General features: G+C 44.3%; 1 protein-coding gene across 1 annotated transcript in view; it reads left to right on the forward strand.

Annotated features, from left to right (window-relative positions):
* Positions 1-27,269, forward strand: part of LOC138284183 (aminopeptidase Ey-like) — a 432,258-nt gene that overhangs the window by 66,854 nt on the left and 338,135 nt on the right. The window contains exons 3-4 of the mRNA XM_069222681.1: positions 488-624; positions 713-839. Coding sequence (XP_069078782.1) covers positions 488-624; positions 713-839 — 264 coding nt within the window. The remainder of the gene's footprint in view (positions 1-487; positions 625-712; positions 840-27,269) is intronic.

Consider the following 27,269-nt stretch of genomic DNA (forward strand, 5'->3'; position numbering starts at 1 on the left):
TTGTTTCGAGTACTATGATACCATGATGCCAGTAATTCACTATAATTTTCTAGGTGACTCTATACTGCTTACTTTTCCTGATGTGCGGCTCAAAACTCTTCTAGAGGCCCATACACAATACGTGTGAATGTTCATATTTTGACGTTCTGCTTCTCAGCCTGTTACAAGAAAACACTATTTTCATGTGATAGACTGACGAATAGAAAGTTTGCAACCTCCACATTTTTATACTTTGTGGGAGAAAATTAGCAAAATAAATGACTCCCTTAATCTTGTGTTTTTGTTAGAAACACAGATGTCGCTTCCGGTGAGATGCTGGAACTGAGGATCGCGTGATTTCGGTTGCTTTGTATCACCAGGTTGTCATTGAACATATGATATTGCTTCCAACAGCACTATGATTTTGTTGAATTGATGTGACTCACCCTAAATGCACTTACATTGGAAGTAATACTTCAGCCTCTTACTGAAATGTCCTTCTGTTTAGGCACTGTTCCAAAAGTCATAGATTCTGTGACCTGGCACGTCACCACATTTGGAAAAACTCCGAAAGTATCCACCTATCTCCTGGCTTTCATAGTATGTGACTTTGATAAAATTGAAACGATGAACAATAATGTGCAGGTAAACAGCTTTTTGTTTTTCATATGGGGAAGCCAGATGGGACTATAATTTTGCGTTTGAAGTTTAAACACCTGTCACTTCATTTCAGATTCGAATCTGGGCTCGAAAGAAAGCAATTCAGGAAAATCAAGGAGAATATGCCTTAAATGTGACTGGTCCAATTCTCACTTTAGTGCAAGATTATTACAGAGCGCGCTATCCACTTCCAAAGTCAGGTGAGCAGAGACACCTGAACCTTTCGTTCTCCTAGATATTCACATTAAGCAATATATTCACAAGTAGGTTAGTGTGGTCGTAATTTTCAATTGGTTAGAGCGTTCAAAGCACTCAAATTATTTCGCATGGGTGTAACATTGGATGTTATCACAAACAAAATAATGTCATAAACAATGCATGAATGTGTAGGTATGTATGTTTGTTCATTGTAAGTGCTAACGTGAATTATTATCACATGATATCATTCCACAGGTAGAAGAGCCATTACGAGCCATTATAAGACATGTGGAGACAGTAGGCCAAGGTTTGGAAGTTATAGGTAATGGCTGCAGATATTCAAAATGCTTACGCCATAGAGGTTAGTACCGGGCACAAATCTGACAGTGAAAATATACTCCTGATCATCAAGATGGTGTTCCATTGCGGAGATATGGCACATCTACATAACACTTCAACTCCGTGGTAGGAACAAAACAACTTGTTGACTGATATACAGTTCATTTTGTCAAACTAAATTAAACAAATCCTCAAGATTCCACCAGATTCATCTCTTTGTGAGCCATCTTAAACTTGTGTAGTAAAACTAAACTATTCAACCACTTGTTGATGATAACGCGTCCCAACTTTGATAATTTAACTTACACGGGGACTCGTTTTAGGCCAATGAACCTTTAGACCCTGATTGGAAACTCCTCAGGACGAGATGTCTATTTACCATTTCAATTAATAGATCGATAACCTTCATCAATATTCACAATAACTAATCAATCAAACTAGTCTATAACATCTAATAAGAATCAAAACACACCATGACCTTTCAGCCATGAATAACCACACAAATCTAGTAAGAGTTTAGGATATTTATTCCGTAAAACATCTAACTATGGACTCTATCAAAAGAGCTGTTGGTACCTAGAAAGAAAAGGCAAACAGACAATTACAATATATCATCATATAGTTACCCCTCCAAATGGGTCAGTATACAGCATCAGTCTTCGTCTTCAGGACATCAGTCAATTCGCCATCACTCAGGATAGACAGATAAGTCTCAGCAAGACATAGCAAGAATAGGGCTCTTCCCTCTTAAGGAGGAGAAGTAAGCACAGAAAAAGAGGATGGTTTGTAATATCAGAATATCAAAGTCTCGAGGATAATGTGGTTTAAGGCAGAATGTCGGAGTAACGGCAAAAGTGTCTCTAATAAATGGCTGATTTCTTCTCGGGTCATGCTGTTATATCAAAATTGTCTAACAAGTATCTAACTTCCCATTGGGCAACGTTTGCTGCATCGTTATCTCTGTCCAATGATCCATCACACACCTTACTAGGATTTTCACCTAAGACAGTTCTGACGTAGTTTATTGGCTCCTGTAATTGACGTCTTTATCAGGTAGAATGTCAGGTAAGAAAAGTTACACTTGTTGATCCAGTCAGTAGTTCCATTGTCTTCTCTTAGGCTAGGCGACCTTGCACCTGTTGCGAATTACACTGTTGCATTCAGCAAGAATGTCTCCTTGAGCAAGCCGGGTCCCATGAGAAAGAATTTACTACAGCTACACACACATCTCTAGCTTCTGGAAAAATACAGCTTCATGTCCTTCAGGAAGACAGCACATTGCACGTTAGAAAAACACAGTTTAATATGAGACCAGGCAGGTAGGCCCAGACCCTTGCTAACTAAGGCCTAGTGATTAATTTAGCAAAACCTTAATACATAACTCTTAACGCTAATATAAATCAATCAATCAATCAATGCATTTATAGAGCACGCTACTCACCCGAGAGGGTCTCAAGGCTCGGGGGGGGGTTTACTGCTGCTCGAAAAGCAATGTCTGGAGGCACTTCCTGAAGGCGAGATGGTCCTGGGTAGTTCTTAGGTGTGCGGGGAGGGAGTTCCATGCTTTGGCTGCCAGGTAGGTGAAGGATTTTCCTCCTGCGGTGGTTCTGTGGATACGTGGGACGGTGGCGAGGGCGAGGCTAGCTGAGCGAAGCTGACGGGTGGGCGTGTAGAACGAGAGGTGGCTGTTGAGGTATTCGGGGCCCATGTTGTGGAGAGCTTTGAGTGCGTGGGTGAGGAGCCTGAAGGTGATGCTCTTGTTGACGGGGAGCCAGTGCAGGTGTTTCAGGTGGGCGGATATGTGGCTGTGGCGGGGGATGTCGAGGACGAGGCGTGCGGAGGCGTTCTGCATGCGTTGAAGACGTTTCTGTAGCTTTGCGGTGGTCCCTGCATATAGGGTGTTTCCGTAGTCCAGACGGCTTGTGACGAGGGCATGAGTAACTGTCTTTCTGGTTTCTGCGGGGATCCATCAGAAGATTTTTCAGAGCATGCGTAGGGTGTTGAAGCATGATGACAAGACGGCGTTGACTTGCTTGGTCATAGTGAGGAGGGGGTCCAGGATGAATCCGAGGTTGCGTGTGTGGTCTGAGGGGGTTGGTGCGGTGCCCAGATCCGTGGGCCACCAGGAGTCGTCCCAGGCGGAAGGGGATTGTCCGAGGATGAGGACCTCCGTCTTGTCGAGTTCAGCTTTAGGCGGCTGAGCTTCATCCATTCTGCAACGTCTTTCATTCCTTCCTGTAGGTTGATTTTGGCGGTGGTTGGGTCTTTGGTGAGGGAGAGTATTAGCTGGGTGTCGTCTCCGTAGGAGATGATGTTGATGTTGTGTTTGTGTGCGATGTCGGTGAGGGGGCTCATGTAGATATTGAAGAGGGTTGGGCTGAGCGAGGAACCTTGGGGTACGCCGCAGATGATCTCAGTGGGTTCTGAGCGGAAGGGCGGGAGGTAGACTCTTTGGGTTCTGTCAGAGAGGAACGAGATGATCCAGTCAAGGGCCTGTCCTAGGATTCCAGTGGAGCGGAGGCGGGCTATTAGGGTGCGATGGCACACAGTGTCGAAGGCAGCTGAGAGGTTCAGGAGGATGTGGGCGGTTGTTTCTCCGTTGTCCATCAGAGTACTGATGTCGTTGGTGACTGCGATGAGGGCGGTTTTTGTGCTGTGGTTGGCTCGAAATCCTGATTGGGAAGGGTCGAGCGAGTTGTTAGCTTCAAGAAAATTGGTCAGCTGCTTGTTAACGGTCTTCTCGATGACCTTGGCCGGGAAGGGGAGAAGAGAGATGGGGCGGAAGTTCTTCAGGTCATTGGGGTCAGCCGTGGGTTTTTTCAGGAGGGCGTTGACTCCCGCGTGTTTCCAGCTCTCGGGGAAGGTGGCAGATGAGAACGAGCTGTTGATGATGCTCCGGAGATAGGGGCGATGATGGAGTCGGCTTTGTTAAAGATGTGATGGGGGCACGGGTCCGAGGGGGAGCCGGAGTGGATGGTGTTCATGGTGATTCTGGTCTCCTCAGAGCTGATGGGGGTCCAGGCGTTGAGTGTAGTGGTGGGGGCTGTTGGTTCGGTGGTGGGCGGCGGGGTCTGGGGTCCGAAGCTGTCGTGTAGGTCTGTGATCTTTCGGTGGAAGAATGTAGCGGGGGATTTGCAGAGCTCTTGTGAGGGCGTGATGACGTTGGAGCTGGCGCTGGGGTTGGAGAGCTCTTTGACGATGTTGAAGAGTTCTTTGCTGTTGTGGGTGTTGTTGTCTAGTCGCTCATTGAATGATGTCCTTTTGGTGGAGCGGATCAGCTGGTGGTGCTCACGGGTGGCGATCTTGAGGGCTGACATGTTTTCTGTGGTGCGTTCTCTGCGCCAGGTTTTTTCGAGGGTACGGCAGGATTGCTTGGATTCTTTGAGGGCGTCCGTGAACCACGGGGGTTTCCTGATGCTGGTCCCGCTTTGGTGGCTTTTAAGTGGAGCGAGGTTTTCGGCACAGTTGGTGATCCACTGTGTGAGGCTGAGGGCTGCGTTGTTGGCGTCAGTGGTGATGGCTGGTGGGTTTTGGTTCAGTTTTGAGAGGAGCTGCCCTGTGGAGATTTTGCTCCAGTGTCTGCGGGGGATTTGTTGTGTGCGATGGTGGTGGGTCTCCCGTTTGAAGGTGAAGTGGACGCATCTGTGGTCGGTCCAGTGTAGTTCAGAGGAGTGGCTGAATCATATGTGGTTGCTGGCGGAGAAGATGGAGTCGAGCGTGTGGCCAGCGGTGTGGGTGGGGGTGTTCACCAGTTGCTTGAGTCCGAGGTTGTCAAGGTAGTCGAGCAGGGTGGCTGTGTTGTTGTCGGTTTTCTCCAGGTGAAAGTTCAGGTCCCCGAGGAGGATGTAGTCTTGTGAGGCTAGGGCGTGCGGGCTGATTAAATCTGTGATGGTTTCACTGAATTGGGCGCGTGGGCCCGGGGGCCTGTAGACGAGAGTTCCTCTGAGGGTGGTTCTGGGGTCGGTGTGGATCTGGAAGTGTACGTGTTCGGCGACGAGGGGGGTGTCTTCGGTGGTGGTTGTGATGTTGATGGAGTTCCTGTAGATGATGGCGATTCCTCCACCGGTTTGGTTGATGTGGTCCTTCCGGGCGATCTTGTAGCCGTCGGGGATGGCTATGGCGATGTCAGGAGCCGAGGAGGCGTTCATCCAGGTTTCTGTGATATAAAGACACACATTAATATATTTAATTAATCATTAGTCAGTTTTATTAATCATCGTATACATTGATGGCCACTCCCCGTGGGCACATTTCAAATGCGTGCATTTGTATTACATTAACACATTTTCTATGCAGCTTCATTATACATTATTTTGCAAGCATTTCATGTTAATACAGATTACAAAAGTTACACTCCAACAATCCCTCCTCTGATGACTCGTCATCACACAAATCTCGTATTCTGCACAATTTCATTATTCAGAATTCCCTCATCTCAATTTCTTCCCTCGACTTTGCCTTTCCATATTTTGCTCTGAACATTTTCTCTCTTTTCTTTTTTTCCCTCCTCATTATGTTTCTCCATTTTCAATTTAATTATTTTGCTAATTTTACATGACATCCATAATCCAAATAAGCAAGCTAGAAAAATCAATATTCCCTGTATTAATTTTGCCAATATCCCATGCCAAATATTACTAAACCAGCTTCCCACTTTAGCAAACCCCTTTGCAACCTTTTCCCAAACACCTGGCTCTTTCAGTTCCTTCAAATCTGTACTATCTCTAGTTAGGTTAGTAAGCATACTTCTAATCTCATTACTATTGTCAGGTATGTAAGCACAACAATGTTGCTCATTAAGCATTTTACAGACTCTGCCATTTTTCGCTAAAAGCAAGCCTGTTTGGAAGAGTCATAGCCCTCTCCGCAGCAAGTTCAGTATCAATCAGGAGCATAGCCCCTGTGAAGTTTGTCATCATGTTATCCACAATAGTAGACAACTTTCAAATCTTTATCAAATTCAAGATAACTCCCACTGAAGGAATTATCGCCTCAAATATGTCTCCTACTACACCAGCAGCAGTCTCTCTCCTTTGTCTAGCACGATGTAACTCAGACTATTTCGGAAACTTCTTCAAATCCTCTACCTTATATATCTTTGGGAAAACTATCCCCAAATAACATTTCCCATACCATCCCTTTGGAAGACGGTAATAGGCATTAAGTCCACATATATAATAGATCCCAGGGATAGCTGGATCCTGTCCATTTAACATGAAACGTCCACTTACTCTGAAACAAAAACACATACTTACATTCACTCGTTCCCACAAACACATTGTCATAATATGACTTTGGTTGCGTTATGCAAAGCTTACCTATGTGTAATGCAATTAAAGCTAATTTCCCTTGTTCCCTAACTGCACTATAACTCTCACTACTAATAAAAGATCGTTGCTGCAAGCCTTTCTCTAATTTCCCTTTCAAAGCCCCTCTTCTGTCTTCTGTGTGAACTAGAAAGCTTTCCTCTACAGGTGTAAGCAAACATGTCAAGTTATTGCGGTGTGCATATGATATACTAATTGTTAGTGTCGCTTCAAAGAATCCCTTAACTAGTTTTATGCTATAGTGTTTAGCCACACTATTCAAATCCTCTATGATAGGCACATAAGAAAACACAAAGTCATGATTAGAGTAAAAGTATTGAATCTCTCCCTGGTTATAGAATCGTGTTAGTAACATACTACAGCTTATCCCATAGGTTAAAGGCAAACTATGATAGGTAACTCCCTCTTGCACTGAAACAGGAATCTGCGTATGCACATAACAAGCTGTCGCATCCATAGAATCAACATACTCACTAAGAAAGCGATAGAAAACATTAATAGATAGTTCCCCTTTTGTGTTAGTTCCCTCATGCAAATATTTAGGGGGTCATTCCAACTTCGGTGGGCGGGGGAGGCCGCCCGCCAAAGTTCCCCCGCCAGAATACCGCGCCGCGGTCATTCTGACTTTCCCGCTGGGCGGGCGGGCGACCGCCAAAAGGCCGCCCGCCCGCCCAGCGGGGGAAGACCCAGCAACAATGAAGCCGGCTCCGAATGGAGCCGGCGGAGTTGCTGGTGTGCGACGGGTGCAGTTGCACCCGTCGCGATTTTCAGTGTCTGCTTTGCAGACACTGAAAATCTTAATGGGGCCCTGTTAGGGGGCCCCTGCAGTGCCCATGCCAGTGACATGGGCACTGCAGGGGCCCCCAGGGGCCCCATGACACCCGTTCCCGCCATCCTGTTTCTGGCGGTGAAAACCGCCAGAAACAGGATGGCGGGAAGGGGGTCGGAATCCCCATGGCGGCGCTGCTTGCAGCGCCGCCGTGGAGGATTCCCTGGGGCAGCGGGAAACCGGCGGGAAACCGCTGGTTTCCCTTTTCTGACAGCGGCTTTACCGCCGCGGTCAGAATGGCCCCTGAAGCACCGCCAGCCTGTTGGCAGTGCTTCCGCGGCACTCTGCCCTGGCGGTTTACAACCGGCAGGGTCAGAATGACCGCCTTAGTGTCTTGCTCAAACCTCTCCCAAGCTGTTAGTGTAGGAGCGGTCTCAGGATTTGTAGCATTGTTAGTCTCACTTTGATCCACCAATGGCATACCCACAATAACAACTATGATGAATATCACACATACAACACCTAAAGCAACACCCAAGCATTTACAACGCCCACTTCCCCTATTATCATCTCTAGGGTTATTCATGATCTGTAAAGAACCAGAAAGTGAAGTTTTATTAGTTCAAACAACAACTGACAGAGGATGGTTTTAAACTTATTATGATATTTCTTTTCAGCACAGCTAAGCAAAGTTTCTCCTTAGCAGGTATTTACAGCTGTTCATTCACTCCCAGGATCCTTGTCATTCAGGTTAGCAGCTTGTCAAAACCAGTTTCAAAAGTCAATTCAGGTTAACAGCGTCACATCCGATAACTTATCAGTCTCTTTTCTCAGGTTTCTTTAACTCAAAAAGTTTCTCGGCGGCACAGTCTCTTTCTCTGGCCAAACTCAGGCGCCAAAGTACTGACCTGGGACTTCTCAATCAAAACAGAACGCCAAGAGCTCTTGTTGCCACTCAGCTGACATTGCATATGCCCATTCAGGACCTGCGTACCTTCTATTCGCTATTCTCTTTCTTTTCAACTTGCGGTCGCCTTGCAATTCTCCTTCTTTCCTTGTTGTATCACCCTCTTCCTCTATTGTATAGTCAACAAGCACCTTTCCTTTTGTCACTTGCAATTCTGGCCACTTATCTCCTTTCAGTGTTTCTTTGGTCTTTGATTTGTTTTGTGGCAACTCATTGCCCTCCTCTGCCTCTATGGTGTTCTCTCTCGATGGACCTGCAATTTGCTCAGGAGGAGTCTGGATACTCTGACTCTCTTCCACCTCACCTCCTTCGCCTTTTGGGTCTGTCAGGGGCTCAATTTCAATGCTGCATCCATCTGCTTCTGGGAGGACCTCTCTCTGGGTCGGACTTCCTGGCGCCTCGGTTGAGATAGGCTCACCGTCACCCCTCTGGATCTTGTTTGTTGTGTGAGTGACCAAGCCGTCCTCAACGGGGTCTACTTCTGTCTTAGTTCCCCTTTGATTGCTCTCCTGCCCTGAGACTTCCTTTTCTGCTGTTGTTACTTTCGACAATTCAATTTCCTCATCAGTTGGACACGTCACCTTTTTCGTGTGACTGGCATGGATCCAGTTTGGAATTCCCGCACACTTCACAGCAGTAGTAGTCGTCAGTATTACTTGATAAGGACCCTTCTAACGTGGCTCCAAACGCGACTTCCTCACGTGTTTCTTGACAACAACCCAGTCACCAGCTTTGAGGTTGTGACCTGGATCATTTATCAGTGGCAGTGTGGTAGCCTCAACCTGGTGAAAGAAAGAGCGGACCACGTCAGCCAGACCCTTGCAGTAGTCCAACACCACATCATCCGTGATATTCACAAGAGCATTTGCAGGTTCTGCGGGCAGTCTCATGGCTCGACCCGTGAAAATTTCATGAGGAGACAGTCCTGTTTTTTCTTGTTAAGTGTATTTCTCATTGACATTAGCACTATGGGCAATGCATCAGGCCATTTCAAATTTGTAGCTGCACACATCTTTGCCATTCTCGACTTCAGGGTACCATTAATCTGCTCCACAAATCCTAAGGCTTCAGGGCGGTAACTACAATGTAGCTTCTGTTCAATGTTCAATGCTGCACACAATAGCTTAACCACCTCATTGCTGAAGTGACTTCCTCTATCTGATTCTAAAGAGATCGGAAACCCGAAACGTGGAATCAATTCCCTAAGCAGCAGTTTTGCTACTGTGAGTCTGTCATTTCTGCATGTAGGGTAAGCTTCAATCCAGTGACTAAAGAAGCACACAATCACCAACACGTATCTCAAACCTCCACACACAGGCATCTCAATAAAATCAAATTGCATTCTGCTAAATGGACCTCCGGCTCTCCTAATGTGGCTCAAATTTACCACTGTCCCTTTATCCGCATTCATCTGTTGACTGATGATGCACCTGTGACAAATCCCTTCTGCAGCTTGTCTGAACTTTGGGTTAAACCAGTCAATTTTGAACAACCTAATCATGGCATCTCTCCCAATATATGCTTGACCATGGTAGAACCTTGCAAACTGTGACAGGAGATTTTTCGGCAAAACCATTTTCCCTTCATCTGACACCCACAAATCATCTGGTCTTTGTACACATTGCATCTTAAGCCAAGAGCATTTCTCATCCCTGCTGGCACGTCCCTGTAACAGTTTTAATTCCTCCAACGTGTCAACCACCCTCAAAGCGTAACCTGTGCATGTCTAATTTTCTGTTTCAGGTAACAATTCCCACTGATCTTTAAACGATATACAGTTCAATGCGCAAAACCTTCCGACTTGATCCACATATCCATTTCCCATTGAAACAAAGTCTTGTGATTTCAAATGAGCATTTTACCACGGCAATTTCATGAGGTAACTGATTCGCGTGCAACAACTCCTTAATTATTTCACCATTTTTCACTGGGGAACCAGAAGAGGTCATAAAACACCTCTGTGACCATAACTGGCCAAAGTCATGGACAATTCCAAATCCGTACCTGCTGTCTGAATAGATAGTTACTTTCAGTTCAGCAGCGGCATGGCATGCCCTGGTAAGAGCGACCAACTCAGCCACTTGAGCAGAATATACTCTTTCAAGCCAAGATGCTTCTAGGATACCAGTGATTGTACACGCAGCGTATCCGGCTCTCAGTACTCCTACTGAGTCTCGCAAACATGAGCCACCTACAAAGATAATGTAGTCATTTTCTTCCAATTGGGTATCTTTAATGTCAGGTCTCGGTTTGGTTCTACATCATCAGCATCCTCAACTTCTGAATACTCATTTGGATGCAAAGTTGCCGGGTTCAGCACTGTACATCTTTGTAAAGTTACATTTGGTGACCGCAAAATAATCGTGTCATATTTTGTCAGTCTTGCATTTGTCATGTGCTGCGTTTTGGTACAAGTTAACAAAATCTCAACTGAGTGTGGGACCATAACTGTTAGAGGATGTCCCATCACAATGCCTTCACACTGTGCGAGGCTTTGACCAACCGCTGCTACTGCACGCAGACAACCCTGTAAGGCTCTTGCAACTGGGTCCATAGTAGCTGAAAAATATGCTACTGGTCGGTTGGCACCTCCATGGACCTGTGTGAAGACAGACAAGGAACATGCATCACCTTCATGACAAAACAGGACAAAAGACTTTGTGTAATCAGGCATACCTAAAGCTGGAGCCCTGCACATACACTCTCTCAATTCAATGAAGGCCTTCATTTCTTTCTTGACAAAGTTATGACATCTGGCCCATCTTTAACCTCCATAACAGTCAGTCTCACTAATGGCTTGGAGATAACTGAGAAATTCGGGATCCACTGACAACAGTAGCCCACCATTCCCAGAAACATCCTAACGTCTCTTCCAGATGTTGGGGGATTCATCTGCAGTATGGCGGTCACTCTTTTCTTGGATATTTTCCTCGATCCCTTCTCAATTAGATGACCTAAGTATTTCACCTCTTTCTAACAATATTGCAGCTTCTTTGGGGACACTTTATGCCCATTCTTTCCCAAGTGGTTCAGTAAGGCAATAGTATCATATTTGAAGTCATCTCTTGTTTTGGATGCAATCAACAGATCGTCAATGTACTGCACTAGAGTCGAATTAAAAGGCAATTCCAATGACTCCAAATCTTTCTTCAATATCTGATTGAAGATGGAAGGTGATTCCGAAAACCCTTGAGGAATTCGACACCAACTGTAAACCTTTTCCAAGAATTTGAAACTGAAGAGAAATTGGCTGTCCTCATGAAGAGGCACAGAATAGAATGCTTGGGACAAATCTGCAACTGTGAACCATTCTGCATCACACGGAACCTGGAACATTATTACAGCTGGATTTGGCACCACTGGGCAACATTCCACCACTATGTCATTAATTTTTCTCAAGTCTTGGTCAATTCGAACTTTCCCACAAGGCTTTCTCAGTCCCATTATTGGTGAATTACATGGACTGCTCATCACTTCTTTCAGGACTCCTTGCTTCACAAAGTCCGCAATTATCTACGTCACCTGTATAAGAACATCTTGTGTCATATGGTACTGCGGTACTTGGGGAAACACAGCATTCGGCTTCACACTGACTTTAACTGGTTCTACTCCTTTTATCAGTCCCACACTCTTTCCTGTCAAGTCCCACACTTTCTCTTTGACTGTCCCCTGCAAATCTGCTGGCAGATCAGTCACTGTGAACATTGGGAAGAAGCTTATTAAGCATCTGTTACCTCCATCTCAGGCTCTGATACCTGTCCGTCATCCCCTTCATCGTCACTTTTTGTCTGCACCTCAATTCCATAATTGGAACAGGTGATTGAGCACCCCGTCTTGCACAGTAAGTCTCTTCCCAGTAGGGACACGGGACTTGAATCACAGACTACAAACCTGTGCAATCCCTGGAAGGTAACAATCTCAACCTGAACCGGATCTGTGATCGGGTTAGTCAGGAGCTGGTTTTCCACTCCTACTACCTTTATTTTTTGTCCCGAAAGAGGCAACTTCGGAACCTCTGCACCTCTGACTGTCGACCTGTGTCAACCAAAAATGAGACTTTGTGACCCATCACTTTCCCTTGTACATAGGGTCCTCTCTGATCTACTTCCAAGGACGTTGCAAGCCTGCACTCCTCACTGTCTGAGCTTTCATCCGACCATTCATCGTTTATTCCATTCTCACCACGCAACGGGAACTGTTGTACTGCGTTATTTTGACTCATTCCTTAAGCTGTGACCTGTTGAGGAAGCATCACCTGTTGCTGTCCCATCGGTGCTAAGGGCAACTGCATTTGCTGTCTAGGTACCACAGGAATCTGCTGTTGCACTTGCTGCATCTGCACTGGTTGTACACATGGCATCTGCACTTGTTGAATGGGTTGAAGACCCTGCATCTGAACCATGTTATTTTGGAAGTTCGGATTCGGATCCCTCATTCTTGGTCCTTTAACATTTTGGAATGCAATAACATCATTGCTTTGTTAAACAACACCCTCCTGTACCATCATCGGACATTCCCACTTACTGTGTCCAACGCCCCCGCAAGCATGACACGGTAACACCTTCTTCATCCCCTGCACATCATTTTGAACTACTTTGGTATTCAGATCTGGACCACGGTTCACAAAACCTCCTCGACCTCTGCCTCTCACTTGCACCTGAAAAATCCTGTTTCCTTGCGGCTGTTGCACCATCTGCTGTAAACCATTTCCTTGCATCCCTGCTTGAGCTACCTTAATTTGCATCACCATCACTTTCTCCTTCAACTTTCTCTGCTTCAACTCAATTTCATCACTACAGTATTTTGCATACTGCAACCCCGCATCAATCGGCTTCGCTTGCCAACATATCAAATGATTCTTAATCATCTAACTAATCTCAGGTCTCAGCCCTTTCAACAAACCTGAACACTAAGTGATTCATGTCCTTCGGCTCTATAACCTCTGTACCACTGTAATTCTTGAACGCTTTCAACAACCTCTCATAGTAAGCATGTATCGACTCTTTGGCCTCCTGCACCGTTCAATCAGTCTTTTGCCAATCAATATTTTGCGGTGAAACTTTCTGCTTCAAAAACTCAATAACTTATAGTAATACCTCATCACCTCAGGAGACGGTGCTCCTGTGGCTATCCCTTGCCGGTTCTGCCATCGGCCAATCCAACCTCCTCTTGCACTCTAGCCACAAGTCAGCTGGAACTATGATCTCAAACAGCGTATTCAAGTCTTCCCAAAGACACTTCACAAGCTTCACAAACCTGTCTGTCTGCTGATACCACTCTATCGGGTTCTCCCTCAACCTGGGGAAGTCATTTGTGAAAGACAAATATCACCTCTAGACCACGGTACATGGACTAGAACCCCTCCAGCCGTTTCTCTCATTGGTAACATTTTTATTGTACCCGTATCTGGCACGGCTTTCGCCTTCTGCTGTTCCGAGCAGTCACTTTTCCTTTTATCTCTTTTCTTTGCCCATCTGCCATCCCACTTTTCTAAGGCTCCCCAAACCTGTGCACTCTGCAGCATCTCTTTAAGGTGTGCCTTCATCCCAGTAGACCTCATGTGATCAAAATCTTTAGGCTCGAAGTCTAACCTGTAACTCCTCTTCAGATGTTTTGTATTGTCTAGGTAAACGTCGTATTTGTCTGCCAAGTTCGCCAACCTCTGGTGCACCTTGATCACTTCCTTAGTTATCTTTGGGCACAGATACCTCAATTCGACTTCAGTATATGATTCTAGCCTGTTCACTCCCATGCTCCCTTCAACTAGCTCAGCTACTTCCACGCCTAACCTCACAAAATTCAGGTACTCTTCTCTTTCTGACCGCTCTGCTGTTGCAGGGGTAGTCTGTGGGGAATTTAACTTATCTAACCTCTTGTTCAGTTGTTGCACAGTTAAACCTTGCAGCAAGACATTTCCAGCCTGCATCATTGGCGTTTGTGGCACATTCGCACTTGAGATCTGCGGAGTCAGCAGTCCAAAACCTGACTGTCTCATGGAATCTGGAGGAACCCCAATCGGACTGAAGTCTAATAGAGTTCTGGAACTCTCTACTATCTGTTCGACTGGAGTCATCCCTTGATAGCTCTCTACAAACCCTCCTCTTGTCGTTTCTTGGGTCATTATTCCCTGATCACATACGCTAGTCTTTGCCTGTGCATATAATGGTACCGGCAGACCAACTGTAATGGGTAGCGATATGGCAGCTGGCGTCTGCCTGCTTCCCAATCCCTGTGGAGCATTAGCTCCCATATTCTGATTCATTACCGGTGCTATGACTGTCTGCGGTCCAGTGACCGAAGTGCAATTCGGTAACATGTATTGCTGTGCCTGAGGCAGTAAAAGTGGAGTTGGCTCAGTTTGTATCAACTTTGGTCTCGAGCATGACGGATTTGACGGCACCATCAAACTCGTAGTGGTCTCTAGTACTGGGACATCAGGGTAGAGCCTCTGAACCGGTGGTGGCTGTAACTGTGTCTGCATCTCTGGAACAGTAGCCACACTGACACTATTCTGTATCGGAGCTGGTGTTGCAACAGTGTTTACCTGTACCTGGTTTTGCGTCGCATTTACAGGACCTGCACTAGTACTTGGTCTATTCTCATTTATGGCATATGGTGGTGGTCGATCATGTAACAACTGATTGAGGAACTCTGCCCAAGACTTATTAGTCTCTTTCTCTTTCCTAGAACCCTTGTCATATTACAAGTGGCTTTCCCTCCTTGGGGTCCCCGTTCTTGAGTTATTGCTGGGAACATCCTAACTCCATCTATTATTTCCCTTCTCCACATTCTGTGCTCGCTATCCCATCTTGCTTCCGCTAGTGTCTTTTCTGCTTTTCTCATCCTCCTTTCAAACTTTTGTTGCCACTGTCATATGGCCATTAGTTCCCAAACTGCTAGCGCCTCAAACTGTGCCGGCCTCGGAGGTGGCTTTTGCTCATTTAACGTCTTCTGCAAATTCTGTAAAATCATTATATTGAATGATCCGTGTTCTGGAAACACTAAACACCCATCTTTCTCTGTCAATTTGCACCATTGCTTTAGCCAAAGACATGGCGCGACTCCCCTCTCCTCCATTACGGCGTAAGCTGGTGTATCCTCTGGTGGTGTAGGCTCCCCCACACTCGCGGTAATGTACACATCTCCCCTCAAGGCGCTCTTTAAATCCTTGAAAAACGTCATTTTTGCATCTTTTATTTTCTTAAAATTGAATTAGGAAGTGACTTTAATTCCCAGAACTCTCTTCGCCCACCTTCTCAACCAATTGCCTCTCACGGACGGCTGCCAATCCATGCGCGACCCTTCTCACTAACCGACCTATCCCAGTGCGGCTCCAATGACGTCACACTCACACACACTGCGGCTGACAACGTTTTGCGGCTTGTCTTCCTCACTCTCGATTGACACAGCTAATGCAATATATTGCGAGCACTAACAAAAACTCAAATTTGCCTGTTTACTACAGGAAAAGGTAACACAATCGCTTCAGAGCTTTACAGAGATTTCACTTTAAGCGTTGGCTGCTACTCTCTGCTTCTCAGATCCAGCACTCGCAAGCAAAATTTGACCCGCAAATTCTACTCTCGACTTGTCAATGGTTTGTCCTAGTGCACTTTAGAACTCCCCAAATCTTCATCGAAGTTTTAATTCACTCACCATGACTCAAACTCGACTTGTCAACCATGCCTGATTGACCTTTTAAACCACACAAATTACAACATAAACCAATTGTCTCATACACTTATCAATATACTCCGGAGTCTTAGACCACGCAGCGCCCATACGTCACCATCAACTACGTGGACAATTTTTTAGCACAAAGTGCCACACTCACATGAAGTTTGCCAACTTCCCTACTCTCATACTGCGGAGTACGCACACTCCTACTAAAACATCACCTGGCCTACAATTCTCACAAACCTCACAATTCACCTGCGGGATGCATAAGCTGTGCAAGCGCAAACTCTACGTCACACACTCTATCACTAGAACGCCGAAAACATACACAACTCACTTCGGCTGAGATTCCGGGAAAGTCATTTGGGACTTAGGGGCACATCATCTCTCCAATTTGCATTATTTCAAAAATGATTTTCAAACAATGGTCCCTCCTCCTAGGACCCCAAAGGGCCGAAACCGTCCTATGCTACCAACGCGTCACAACTTTGATAATTTAACTTACACGGGGACTCGTTTTAGGCCAATGAACCTTTTGACCCTGATTGGAGACTCCTCAGGACGAGATGTCTATTTAACATTTCAATTAATAGATCGATAACCTTATCAATATTCACAATAACTAATCAATCAGACTAGTCTATAACATATAATAAGAATCAAAACACACCATGACCTTTCAGCCATGATTTACCACACAAATCTAGTAAGAGTTTAGGATATTTATTCCCTATTAGTTACAATCTAATAGCATATTCATTAATCGCAATATCAGTAAGCACATCAAAACCACTACAATATGGCAACATGAATAAGCCTTTATCAACGCATAGATCATAAACATTAGAACAAAACACAACCTTAACATGAAGCAATTTTAGCAGAGTATCATCAACACGTTATTCAACAAAGCAAGAATTCAGTCATTTGTCTATTTGCATCCAATATTAGTGAACTCCTTAACTAACCTCAAATTAGCATCAACATATTGGGCTTCATGCAAAACAATTCAGCACCATGAATTTAGAAAACATCTAACTATGGCCTCTATCAAAAGAGCAGTTGGTACCTTGAAAGAAAAGGCAAACAGACAATTACAATATATCATCAGATAGTTACCCCTCCAAAGGGGTCAGCATAGAGCGTCAGTCTTCATCTTCAGGACATCAGTCGATTCGCCATCAATCAGGATAGAACAGATAAGTCTCAGCAAGAATAGGGCTCTTCCCTCTTACAGAGGAGAAGTAAGCACAGAAAAAGAGGATGGTTTGTAATATCAGAATATCAAAGTCTCCAGGATAATGTGGTTTAAGGCAGAATGTCGGAGTAACGGCAAGAGTGTCCCTAATAAATGGCTGATTTCTTCTCGGGTCATGCTGTTATATCAAAATTGTCTAACAAGTCTCTAATTTCCCATTGGGCAACATTTGGTGCATTGTTATCTTTATCCAATGATCCATCAGACACTTTACTAGAATTTTCACCTAAGACAGTTCCCACATAGTTTACTGGCTCCTGTAATTGACGTCTTCGTCGGGTAGAATGTCCGGTAAGAAAAGTTACACTTGTCGCTCCAGTCAGTAGTTCCATTGTCTTCTCTTAGGCTGGGCAACCTTGCATCTGTTGCGAATTACACTGTTGCATTCAGCAAAGTGTCTCCTTGAGCAAGTCGGGTCCCATGAGAAAGAATTTACTACAGCTACACATACATCTCTAGCTTCTGGAAAAATACAGCTTTATGTCCTTCAGGAAGACAGCACATTGCACGTTAGAATAACACAGTTTAATATGAGACCAGGCTGCTAGGCCCAGACCCTTGCTAACTAAGGCCTAGTGATTAATTTAGCAAAACCTTAATATATAACTCTTAATGCTAATATAAAGACACACATTAATACATTTAATTCATCATTAGTCAGTTTCATTAATCATCGTATACCTTGGTGGCCACTCCCGTGGGCACATTTCAAACGTGTGCATTAGTATTACATTAACACATTTTCTATGCAGCTTCATTATACATTATTTTGCAAGCATTTCATGTTAATATGGATTATAAAAGTTACACTCTAACATTGAGTAGCAATATAGTTTGATGATTCAGATTAACAATGGGATAAAGGATCCACTAATGCTTACTTTAAGCAAGGAATGTGGGCGATAATTTGAATTTCATCTCAAGTGGTTCTCCACTTCTATCTCCACTAAATACAAGGCAACTTCTTGGCTAAAAGTTCTCTCTCGAGTACTATATAGTTCCGTGCAGATTCTGACAAAGCACAAGAAAAACAAAATACTGGATGTTCTTGTCTGTTTTCTCAATATCAGGACTGCTCCAGATGCATTCTCACGGGTATCTGTTTCCACAATATATAACTTTTCAATATCAACATGAGAAAAGAATGTCACTTCAGTACCCATCTGTTTGTGACCGCTCAAGCCTCCTCAACATTATCATCCAGCAGAAATAATTACTTGAATTCTCCTTCTTCAGAACATAAGTAATGTCACTGTTCAATTTGGCGAAATTCTTGAGAAAGTGTCAATACAGAATTGAATTTCCTGTGAAATTCTGGGTGTCCAGAACATGAAAAGTGAAGACCACTCCAAAATAGTGGATATATTTTTGGGCCATGTAGAAAATTGTGAAGCAATAAATGTAAAAAGCAAAGTACATCATTGTTAGAAATGGGGTTTCTGGTTGGCTAGGGTATGTACCACCCTCTCTAGTCAGGGCAAGGGAGTTACCCGTCCAAGATAACCCTTGCTCACCCCCCTGGTAGCTTGGCAGGAGCAGTCAGGCCTAACCTGGAGGCAATATGTAAAGCGGTTGCATAACACACACAACACACGTGACGCAAAATGTACACCACAAAGTAAACACAACACTGAGCTATGTAAAAATAAACTGTATTGCACAAAACATAATTAGACCAAACATTACACATCAGTAATATCCTGCTACCTTAGCAGTTGTCCGAACGTTACACAAGTTACTAATACTCTGCAAGAATAAGCAGTTGTCACAATGGAACATGTAAGTACTCAGGATTCTGCAACATAAACAGTAGTCAATAATCAACATAAAGAAATATATGTACTTGTCATAAACACATCATAAATATCCATAATAGGAACATTAGAGAACATACGGCAAGTCATACGAGAATAAACATACACCAGCCTTGCATGCCCCTAACAGGAACATAAAGACAATATATATTATTGGAACCTAAACCTGGAACCTACCACTTTCCCAGTGTCCCAGAAAGTACCTTAATCTGCAGAACAAGGCACTCCTGGTGCCTGGAAGATAGATGTAGGGGCCCCGGCACTCCTATGTGCTCAATGGGGGCCACGCCAGGGTCCTAGGAGAGAGGGGCGGTCGGCACCCTCTCTGATGTACTGACTGGGCCCCTCCTGTGGCCCATGATCTCTTGGGGGCCCCCCTGGGTCTCCACTGGCCCTACCACCAAAAAGGGACGGGCCACTAAAAATGGCCAAAGTGAAGTTCACCCCGGGGGTACAATGGCAGTGCGCTCGCTCCTATTCCTTTACTTTGAGGTGCCCCAGGGGCACCGAAGACAGTGCAGCTCATGCGCGCTGAGAACACACCAAAAGCCGGGTCACGACGGTGATCTAGGAGGTACAGAGCTTAAGAGCACAGGGGCATTCCAGGAAATCCCGGGTCACGGCAGTAATCGTTTTAACAACCACAACGTGCTTCACACAGCGCAAGAGGCACCATGTGGGTCCCGGGCTGTGGCAGTGATATGGGCAGCACGGGAAGCACCATAAAAGCGCACAAGGCAACCCTTGGATCCTGGGCTGCGGCAGTGATTTTGGGCAGCCAGGGCACGCTTTAAAAAGCACGCAGAGGTCACACAGAAGCGCTCTCCAAGCGCTAAGCCATCAAAGCAGCACTCCTCGTGCTGAAGTGAGTTACCGGTGTTAGGGGCCACAACACCGTGCCCCTGTGCACAAAAATGAAGAAGGGGCACCGGGCTGGTGAACCCAGCTACAGGCCAGCGCAACAAGTGGATGCAAGCAGTGGCAGTTCCTCCTAGTGCCCAGGCAGGTGACAGGTCAGCACAGCAGCAGCAGTCCAAGGTGGGTCCTGGTGAGTCCATTCAGCAGCATCCGGTGTCCAGCTTCAGGTAAGCTTCTTCAAGGTTCAAGAATGTCTAAATTGTGGGGAAAAGTTCCCTGTACTTATACTTAGTTTGCATTGTGTCTTACAATGAGAAGAAGAGGGGGTTCCAACCAGTTACAACTGGTTCTGGGAGTGCCCCTTCTCTCCTTGAGGCACAGGCTCTAAACATCAGTGGGGGGTAAACAACCCTATTGTGCGAGGCCAGGGCACAGCCTTTACAAATGCAGGCCTCTCCCTACTCTCAGCCCAGGAAGACTATACAATATGTAGATTCACCTCTGTGACACCTCCACCCTCCCTGTGTACAAGCTGTCTGAAAAGTATGCACAAAGCCCCAACTCTCAGTCTGCCTAGACGTGGATTGGAGTCAAGCTGCAAAAACACCAGAGTCATAAGCACAGATAAATGTGCACTTTCTAGAAGTGGCATTTCTGTAATAGTAATAAAAAATACCCCCACACCAGTAATCAGCATTTCTCATCACTATCACAACCATACCAAACATGGCTACACTACCCCTCATAAATCAGACAATACCTCCTATACATAAGGCAGGGCATTTCTAATGCACTCCTATGAGAAGGCAGCACTCACAGCAGTGAGACACCAAAGTTGGGCTGTTTGTCTCTACCAGGACAGGCCACGAAACCTGGCACACGTCCTGCCTTCTACATACATGGCACCCTGCCCATAGGGCTAGCTAGGGCTAGCTAGGGCGTACGTTAGGGGTGACTTACATGTAGTAAAAGGGGAGTTCTGGGCCTGGCAAGTAAATTTAGATGCCAGGTCCCTGTGGCAGAAAACTGCGCACAAAGACCCTGCGCTAGCAGGCCTGAGATAGGTTTGAGACGCTACTTCAGTGGGTGGAGCAAGCAGCGCTTCAGGCCCACTTGTAGCATTTGATTTACAGGCCCTGGTTATAGGGATACCACTTTACAAGGGACTTATAGGTAAATTAAATATGCCAAATAGGTATAAGGCAATCATACCAATTTTACAAGGGAGAGCACATGCACTTTTGCACTGGTTAGCAGTGAAAAAGTGCTCAGAGTCATAACGTCAGCCAACAAAGGTCAGAAAAATAAGGAGGCAAAAGTCCAAAAAAGTCTGGGGAATGACCCTGTAAAAGGGCCAGGTCCAACAACCATTTTTCTCAACTGACTCCTTCACATCTACTGAACCTGCTTGAGTATTGATGTTGTCGGAATCTTAATATGCCACATGTTCTTGATGTTCCTCTTGAATCTGGGGAAACACGAGAATGACACCCAAGAAAAGCTATGCAAAGTACATCTGAGAAGGCTGAATCCAAGTGGTGTGGCATTACAGGCTATTCAAAATGACTGAATGGTGTACAAAAGGATGTTTCGGACTTACCACCCTTATTCAGTCTAGGCACATAATACACTTGCTAAAACCAATTTTAATAAAAACCTATGCTCCCTTTAATGACTCCCAAATATCCTCAATAATACTGGTAGGGAATTGGATTATGTCCACCTCAAAGAATAAGGCCACCACCTGCGAGTTGTCACACAAATTTTAAAAATAAACCTTAGCTCAATCTCTGATAATGCGAAAAAGGCAGTCAAGCTTAAATCAGAGGCAATGTGTAAAATATTTAAGCACTGCATAAACAGAGAAAGTCACACAATAAACCTCTGCAATCAACTGTAAATACAGAGATAACAATATGAGTAAACTAAGACCAAAACAATAAAAATCAAATAAGGAGAACTAGGGATATGCATTTTTAAAAAGTAAAGAATTAAAGTGTAAAAATACCAAGAAAAATAAAGCTTCCAGTGTAAGTCAATGGTTTTGTAGACCAGGATCAAGGAACAATTTAAGACTGACCATTATGGAGCTCCGGTCAGGTACAGTATATTTAATGGTCCTAGTGTAAATCTGTAAGGCAAAAGGTTAAAAAACAATCTAAGCTCTGCTCCAAAAAAGGACTTTGTTACTTTCTTGAAAAAAGATTTGGTGACTTTTTCTAAGTCCTAATGCAGAAACAGACTTTCTCACTTTTTGGGAAGAAAAATACTCTTTGCATGGGCTGCTACTGTCTGAAACCGAAGGTCTGATACCTGAAGCAGGTTGGTCCTGCTGGTGCTCTGGAGCTTGAAAGATTTCTTGTTGGCGAATCAGTCATTTTTTCAGAGGTGCTGTGTTCTCTGTATGAGATGAAAGCTGAAATCCATTCAAATGTTGTGGAACGGCCATTCAGGCACTTTTTCACACAGGTATTGTTGAAGCTCTGGAACACTGGGCACGCTACATAATGACATTTTCTTCATATGGGAAGGAGATAGTGAGGCCTTACAGGATTTATGGCTTAACCTGTGTGATGACAATTTGAGATTTACTCCTAATATCAGTAACCAGCAGGTGGAATTTTTGGATATTCTCATATATGGAGATCAAGGATATCTACAGGTGTCCTTGTATACTAAACCTACAGCTCAGAACACTTTATTACATTTTGAGAGTTAACATCCAAGATGCCAATGCCAAAGTATTCCATTTAGCCAGTTTTTAAGGATTAGGAGGAACTGCAGTGAGATAACTGAATATGACAAAGAAGATATCCTAGAAGATTGATTAGAGATGCATATAAGAGAGCCATGTATTACAATCGAGAGACCATGTTTGAAGAAAACAGAAGAAGGAACAACAGGTATTAGTGTGCATGATCAAGCATTCCAATATTAATAAAAAAATCCGAGGAATAAGCAACACGCAATGGAATATACTGAATAGCAACAAAGGGAATGATTTTCTTCCTCTTCCTCTGTTTGCATGTAAAAGAAATTCTAATTTAAAAGATAAATTGGTTAAGGCTAGATTTCCCTTGGAAAATAAATATATATTCAGAAACGTATAACTGGAATGAACCCTATCCTAGGAAATCAAAGATGTGGACAGTGTCATGCTTGTTCAGAGGCTATAGTATCCAATCGTTTGGTATAGTATAACAGAGACATCAGTTTGAAAACCATGCCCAACTGTAAAAGTAGTAATGTCATTTACTGCCTTTTTTTGTCCCTGCGATCTGGGTTATGTTTTTCAGGATCCCCAAGGTGCCTCCTGCATTATCTGTCAGTATCCCCAGGGATTAGGGTTAAATCATATCTCTGTTCTTGGTTAAACCTTCATGTTTCTAAGTAAACATAATGTGCTGTGTTACAAAATTGGTTTTATCAATGCTTGTTTTACCAATGCTTGTTTGCTAATGTGAGCAGGTGTAGACATGTGCTTCTAATTGGGTGTGGTGTAGACATGTGCTTCTAATTGGGTTTGGTGACTCATCCACATATAGAAACTCAACTGCTTTCCTGATTGGCTATAAATAGCAGAGTGAAGCATGCCTCCCTGCTTGACTCTGTTTTGCTTTCTGATCTCAGCATTAGATTTGGCAGTCCAGCCCCTACTGTCATCCCCGTATTCAGGACTTTTGAGGCAGCGTGCTTTCCTAGAACAGCTGGTGTATTTCAGACCTCGTATTTTGGCAAAAGTGCTTATCTTGAAGAGAAAAATGCATTTCTGAACATTCTACATTATTATTGTAGTTACTTGTCTAAGTGTGCTTCAGGAAATCTGCTTGTGCTCAAGTACTACAAAAAGTGACAGTGCAATTTTAAAAGAGCATTTACGTGACTTTTCCTTCTTTGATAGCATAACTCTTGGATTTAAATTGTGCCATTCATGCCTTTGTTTCAGGTTTGAGGAATTTGTTTTGAAGGGTTTTTCACACACACAGTGAAACCAAACCAAACCAAACTGTGCCACCCTAACTGTTTAAACCCAGAGTGGACATTTGTATTTCTTGCATTGTTTTTGTTCCTTTCCGTTTAATCCTATGCATGCTGGAAGTTATACGTGATATAATTAATGCCCTTGTTTGTTCTTCTTGTGCATGATAAGTGCAACCACAGTTCTAATTGTAGTGTGCAACAGTGAATCTCTGTGAAGCCAGCCGTAGTGTTGCAGTACTTATTGTTATGGTACTTAGTTTGGGTTTTTGGAAATGCAGCGTTAGTAATTGTGCCAACAGTTATTATTATCCAAGAAAAGTGGTGGAGCGTCCTGGTGTTCTTCTACCGCTCCCATGCCCATATCAGAAAGAGAGATTCAGTTTCAAGGAAGTTGAGTGCACTAACTTTACTGTCACTCCGTCAACAACGACTTGCCCCCGAAGATACAGGGTGCCTGGCTGAACCGGCAAGACGTGGCAGTGTTTTGGCTCTTTCTCATCCACTCCCCCTTACTTTTGGGACAACTGCCAGGTTTTCTGTGTCCACCAGGAAGTGCCTAGAGGTGTTCCAGGCGGTCAGGCATGCCATTGCCCCTGCAGACATCCTGCTTTCCAGGTGAGTGGCTCCGCCTGGACAATGTGGGGGAAACAGGAAGAGAATTTAGAACTAGATTCTGTGAACACAAATCAACTAAAAGAAATCTTAGATTCCAAGCCCCACTTGTTTTTCATTGCAGCGAAGAGCAACATATAGAGAGTGGCATCAAATGGACCATTTTAGAAAAGATTGATCCGCAAAAATGTATTGATTCAGATGCATACAGAAGGAAACGTGAGCTTTTTGGGATCTTTTATTTGAATACTGTGGAGAGGGCCTTAACAATCAAAATTCATAGGAGAATGTATTTTAGCTTAGCTCTGTTTAGTATATCGAGGCACTTACTTGTCTCCTTCGAATCACTCTAGTCTAGGTAGGGACGATGTACTGGAGCTGTGTGTGTTCTTATTTCTATTCTACTCACCAGCTCTATTTTAGGCAGTGGCAACATACCAAAACATCCTTGTTTGGGTAAGTGAGTTACCCTTTGTCTCTTCAACCCTATTTTTACCGAGATACTTCATGAGTATCTCTCCATGGCTGTCTCTTCAGACAGATGCCTTAATGAAAACAGGCCCAAAATGCAATGTGTCTGGCCAGATCCAAGCAGGCCAAAGAGCCCAAGTCTTCAGTGACATTAAACTTGGACTCTGAGAGCTGAGAAGGGTGGGGATGTCCAGTATCCCACTTATCTAACGCTAAACTCTAATTTGACGTTTTCCCTGGACTGGACCCCAACATAAAATGAGACCGAGGTCTAGGAAGACAAAGCAGGGTCCTTCAGTAACCATGGAAGAATTGTGATCTGGGCCTGTTTGATGCCTTTGGGCATGCTTGATCTCTTTCAAAGGTGCAAAACTTTTACATGTGCTTCAGACAGGCTTGTCATGCAGGATTTGAAACTGTTCTACCAACATGAGGGGTAGCAGCCCCCACCCTGAATATTCTGCTGAGTTCAGATGAGTCATCCTACCCTATTCAGGTCGACCTGTCAATCAAATTGGTCTATAGTGTGGCTCATGGAAGCAATTTCACAACTCATTACAAGCAGAGCAGAAGCTGCAGATTAAGGCAAGTTAGCCTACATTATATTTATATATATATGTATATATATGTATATATATATATATTTATATATATATATATATAGATTATATAGAGATATATATTCATATATATCTATATATATTTATCTATATAACTTTTCTGACGGTACCTCTGGCTGTACAATGAATTGGATTGGTAAAAACTGGAAATGTTCTTGAACTTTTTCTGTAGTTATTTCCTACTTGATAATGCAGCACCAGTAATTTATTCTACTTTAGCTGTATTTCCTACAGGAACAGTTACAGCCAATGCAGTAAAAATAAAAAAAAGCATGGACAAACATAATGCCCCAGCCCGGCCCCAAGGCCCCTTCCTTCTTTAATGACTGGAGCTGGCTACCCAGCACCTTGTGCACAGGTCCGAGACAACCATGATTGAGCAGGCCAGCACCCAGCGACCAGGAAGATAAAACCAACCTTGCAATGTGCTCCTGGAATATCAATGGGTTGCTGGATAAACTGGAAGATAGGAGCCTACTGAACTATCTAAGGTCCTTTCAAATAATAACACTGAAAAATAATGCTGCAGGAGACGTGAATGGACTCCCCACGAGCAATCCCGGCTTTCATGAGCTATCACGTCTCAGAACGAGAAGGACCCGTTTCTGGCACCTGAGAGGCGGCCTCGTGATGTATCTCAGTTCAACAATGAAGGGGCACCAATATATGCCCTCAGCCATGTGCAAAAGTCTGATAACAGTTTTTCTTTCTATGACACAAGGGTCCTCCATCCTCCACCTAGCCTTAATGAACATCTATGTGCCCCCGGACAAAACATGCAAGCTGGAAGCTGTGCAGCAGCTGAAAGAGAAGATCAAAGAACTACTAATCAACGCTTCTTGCTCTGAATTGATCCTAAGTGGAGAATTTAACATGAATCTATTGGGAATGGAGCAGTCGTAAGAAGCTATTTCAGCGCAAAACAGCTTTTGGCAGATCCCGGATCAAACTCCATCCGGAACTCACAAAGGTGACAGGTTTGGGAAACTGCTAATAAAAGACCTCCCAGCAATGCGCCATTGAGCCACTAATGGCCATTACAGCACAGATCAGCCTCCTTCATTTACGTTCTTTAATCAAGAGAACGCTAGTAGACTTTACGATCCTATCATCGTCCTTGTTCTGTCGACTTTCAAAATTCCTTATTGGAAACAGAGGTGTGAGCGACCACATACCACAAAGAGTTGCATTTTACACATCCAATTGACTATCATGATCCTATATATGGGCTACAGCATGGGACGTATGCAAATAATGAGAGGCGAATGAATTGGATATCAGAGACCACCCCAGACCTGGCGGAAAAAGCAAAGCAATTGTGGTCCCTTAACCTGGACCTCATAGACCCTGAGCAAACAGCACATGCAGCACAGGAGCCTGGGATGAGTTTGCAGGAAAATTTCCGGCATCCTGTCAACAACAGAATCAAGGTCTAAGCCTTTACAGTCCTCAAGGACCTCCACTCGGATGGCGAACAAAGATACTCAAATGCAACTTAAATATCGCTCTTCGCCTTCTTCAGAGAGAGCCTAGAAATGAGGCCTTGAGAGTGCTGGTGTCCACTTCTAGATCTGCCTACAGAGGCCATTTGCGAGTATACCAAAGAGACAGGACAGCTGGGTTAGCAGGAAAGCTCCTGCACCCATTAAAGACAAACAGGCATGCGCAGTTCTGGAGACATATAAACAGCCTAAGTTCTGCAACATATACCTGCTCCATAATTAACATCCCTGAGTCTA

This window comes from Pleurodeles waltl, chromosome 3_1 (genome assembly GCF_031143425.1).
Source record: "Pleurodeles waltl isolate 20211129_DDA chromosome 3_1, aPleWal1.hap1.20221129, whole genome shotgun sequence".
NCBI lineage: Eukaryota > Metazoa > Chordata > Amphibia > Caudata > Salamandridae > Pleurodeles > Pleurodeles waltl.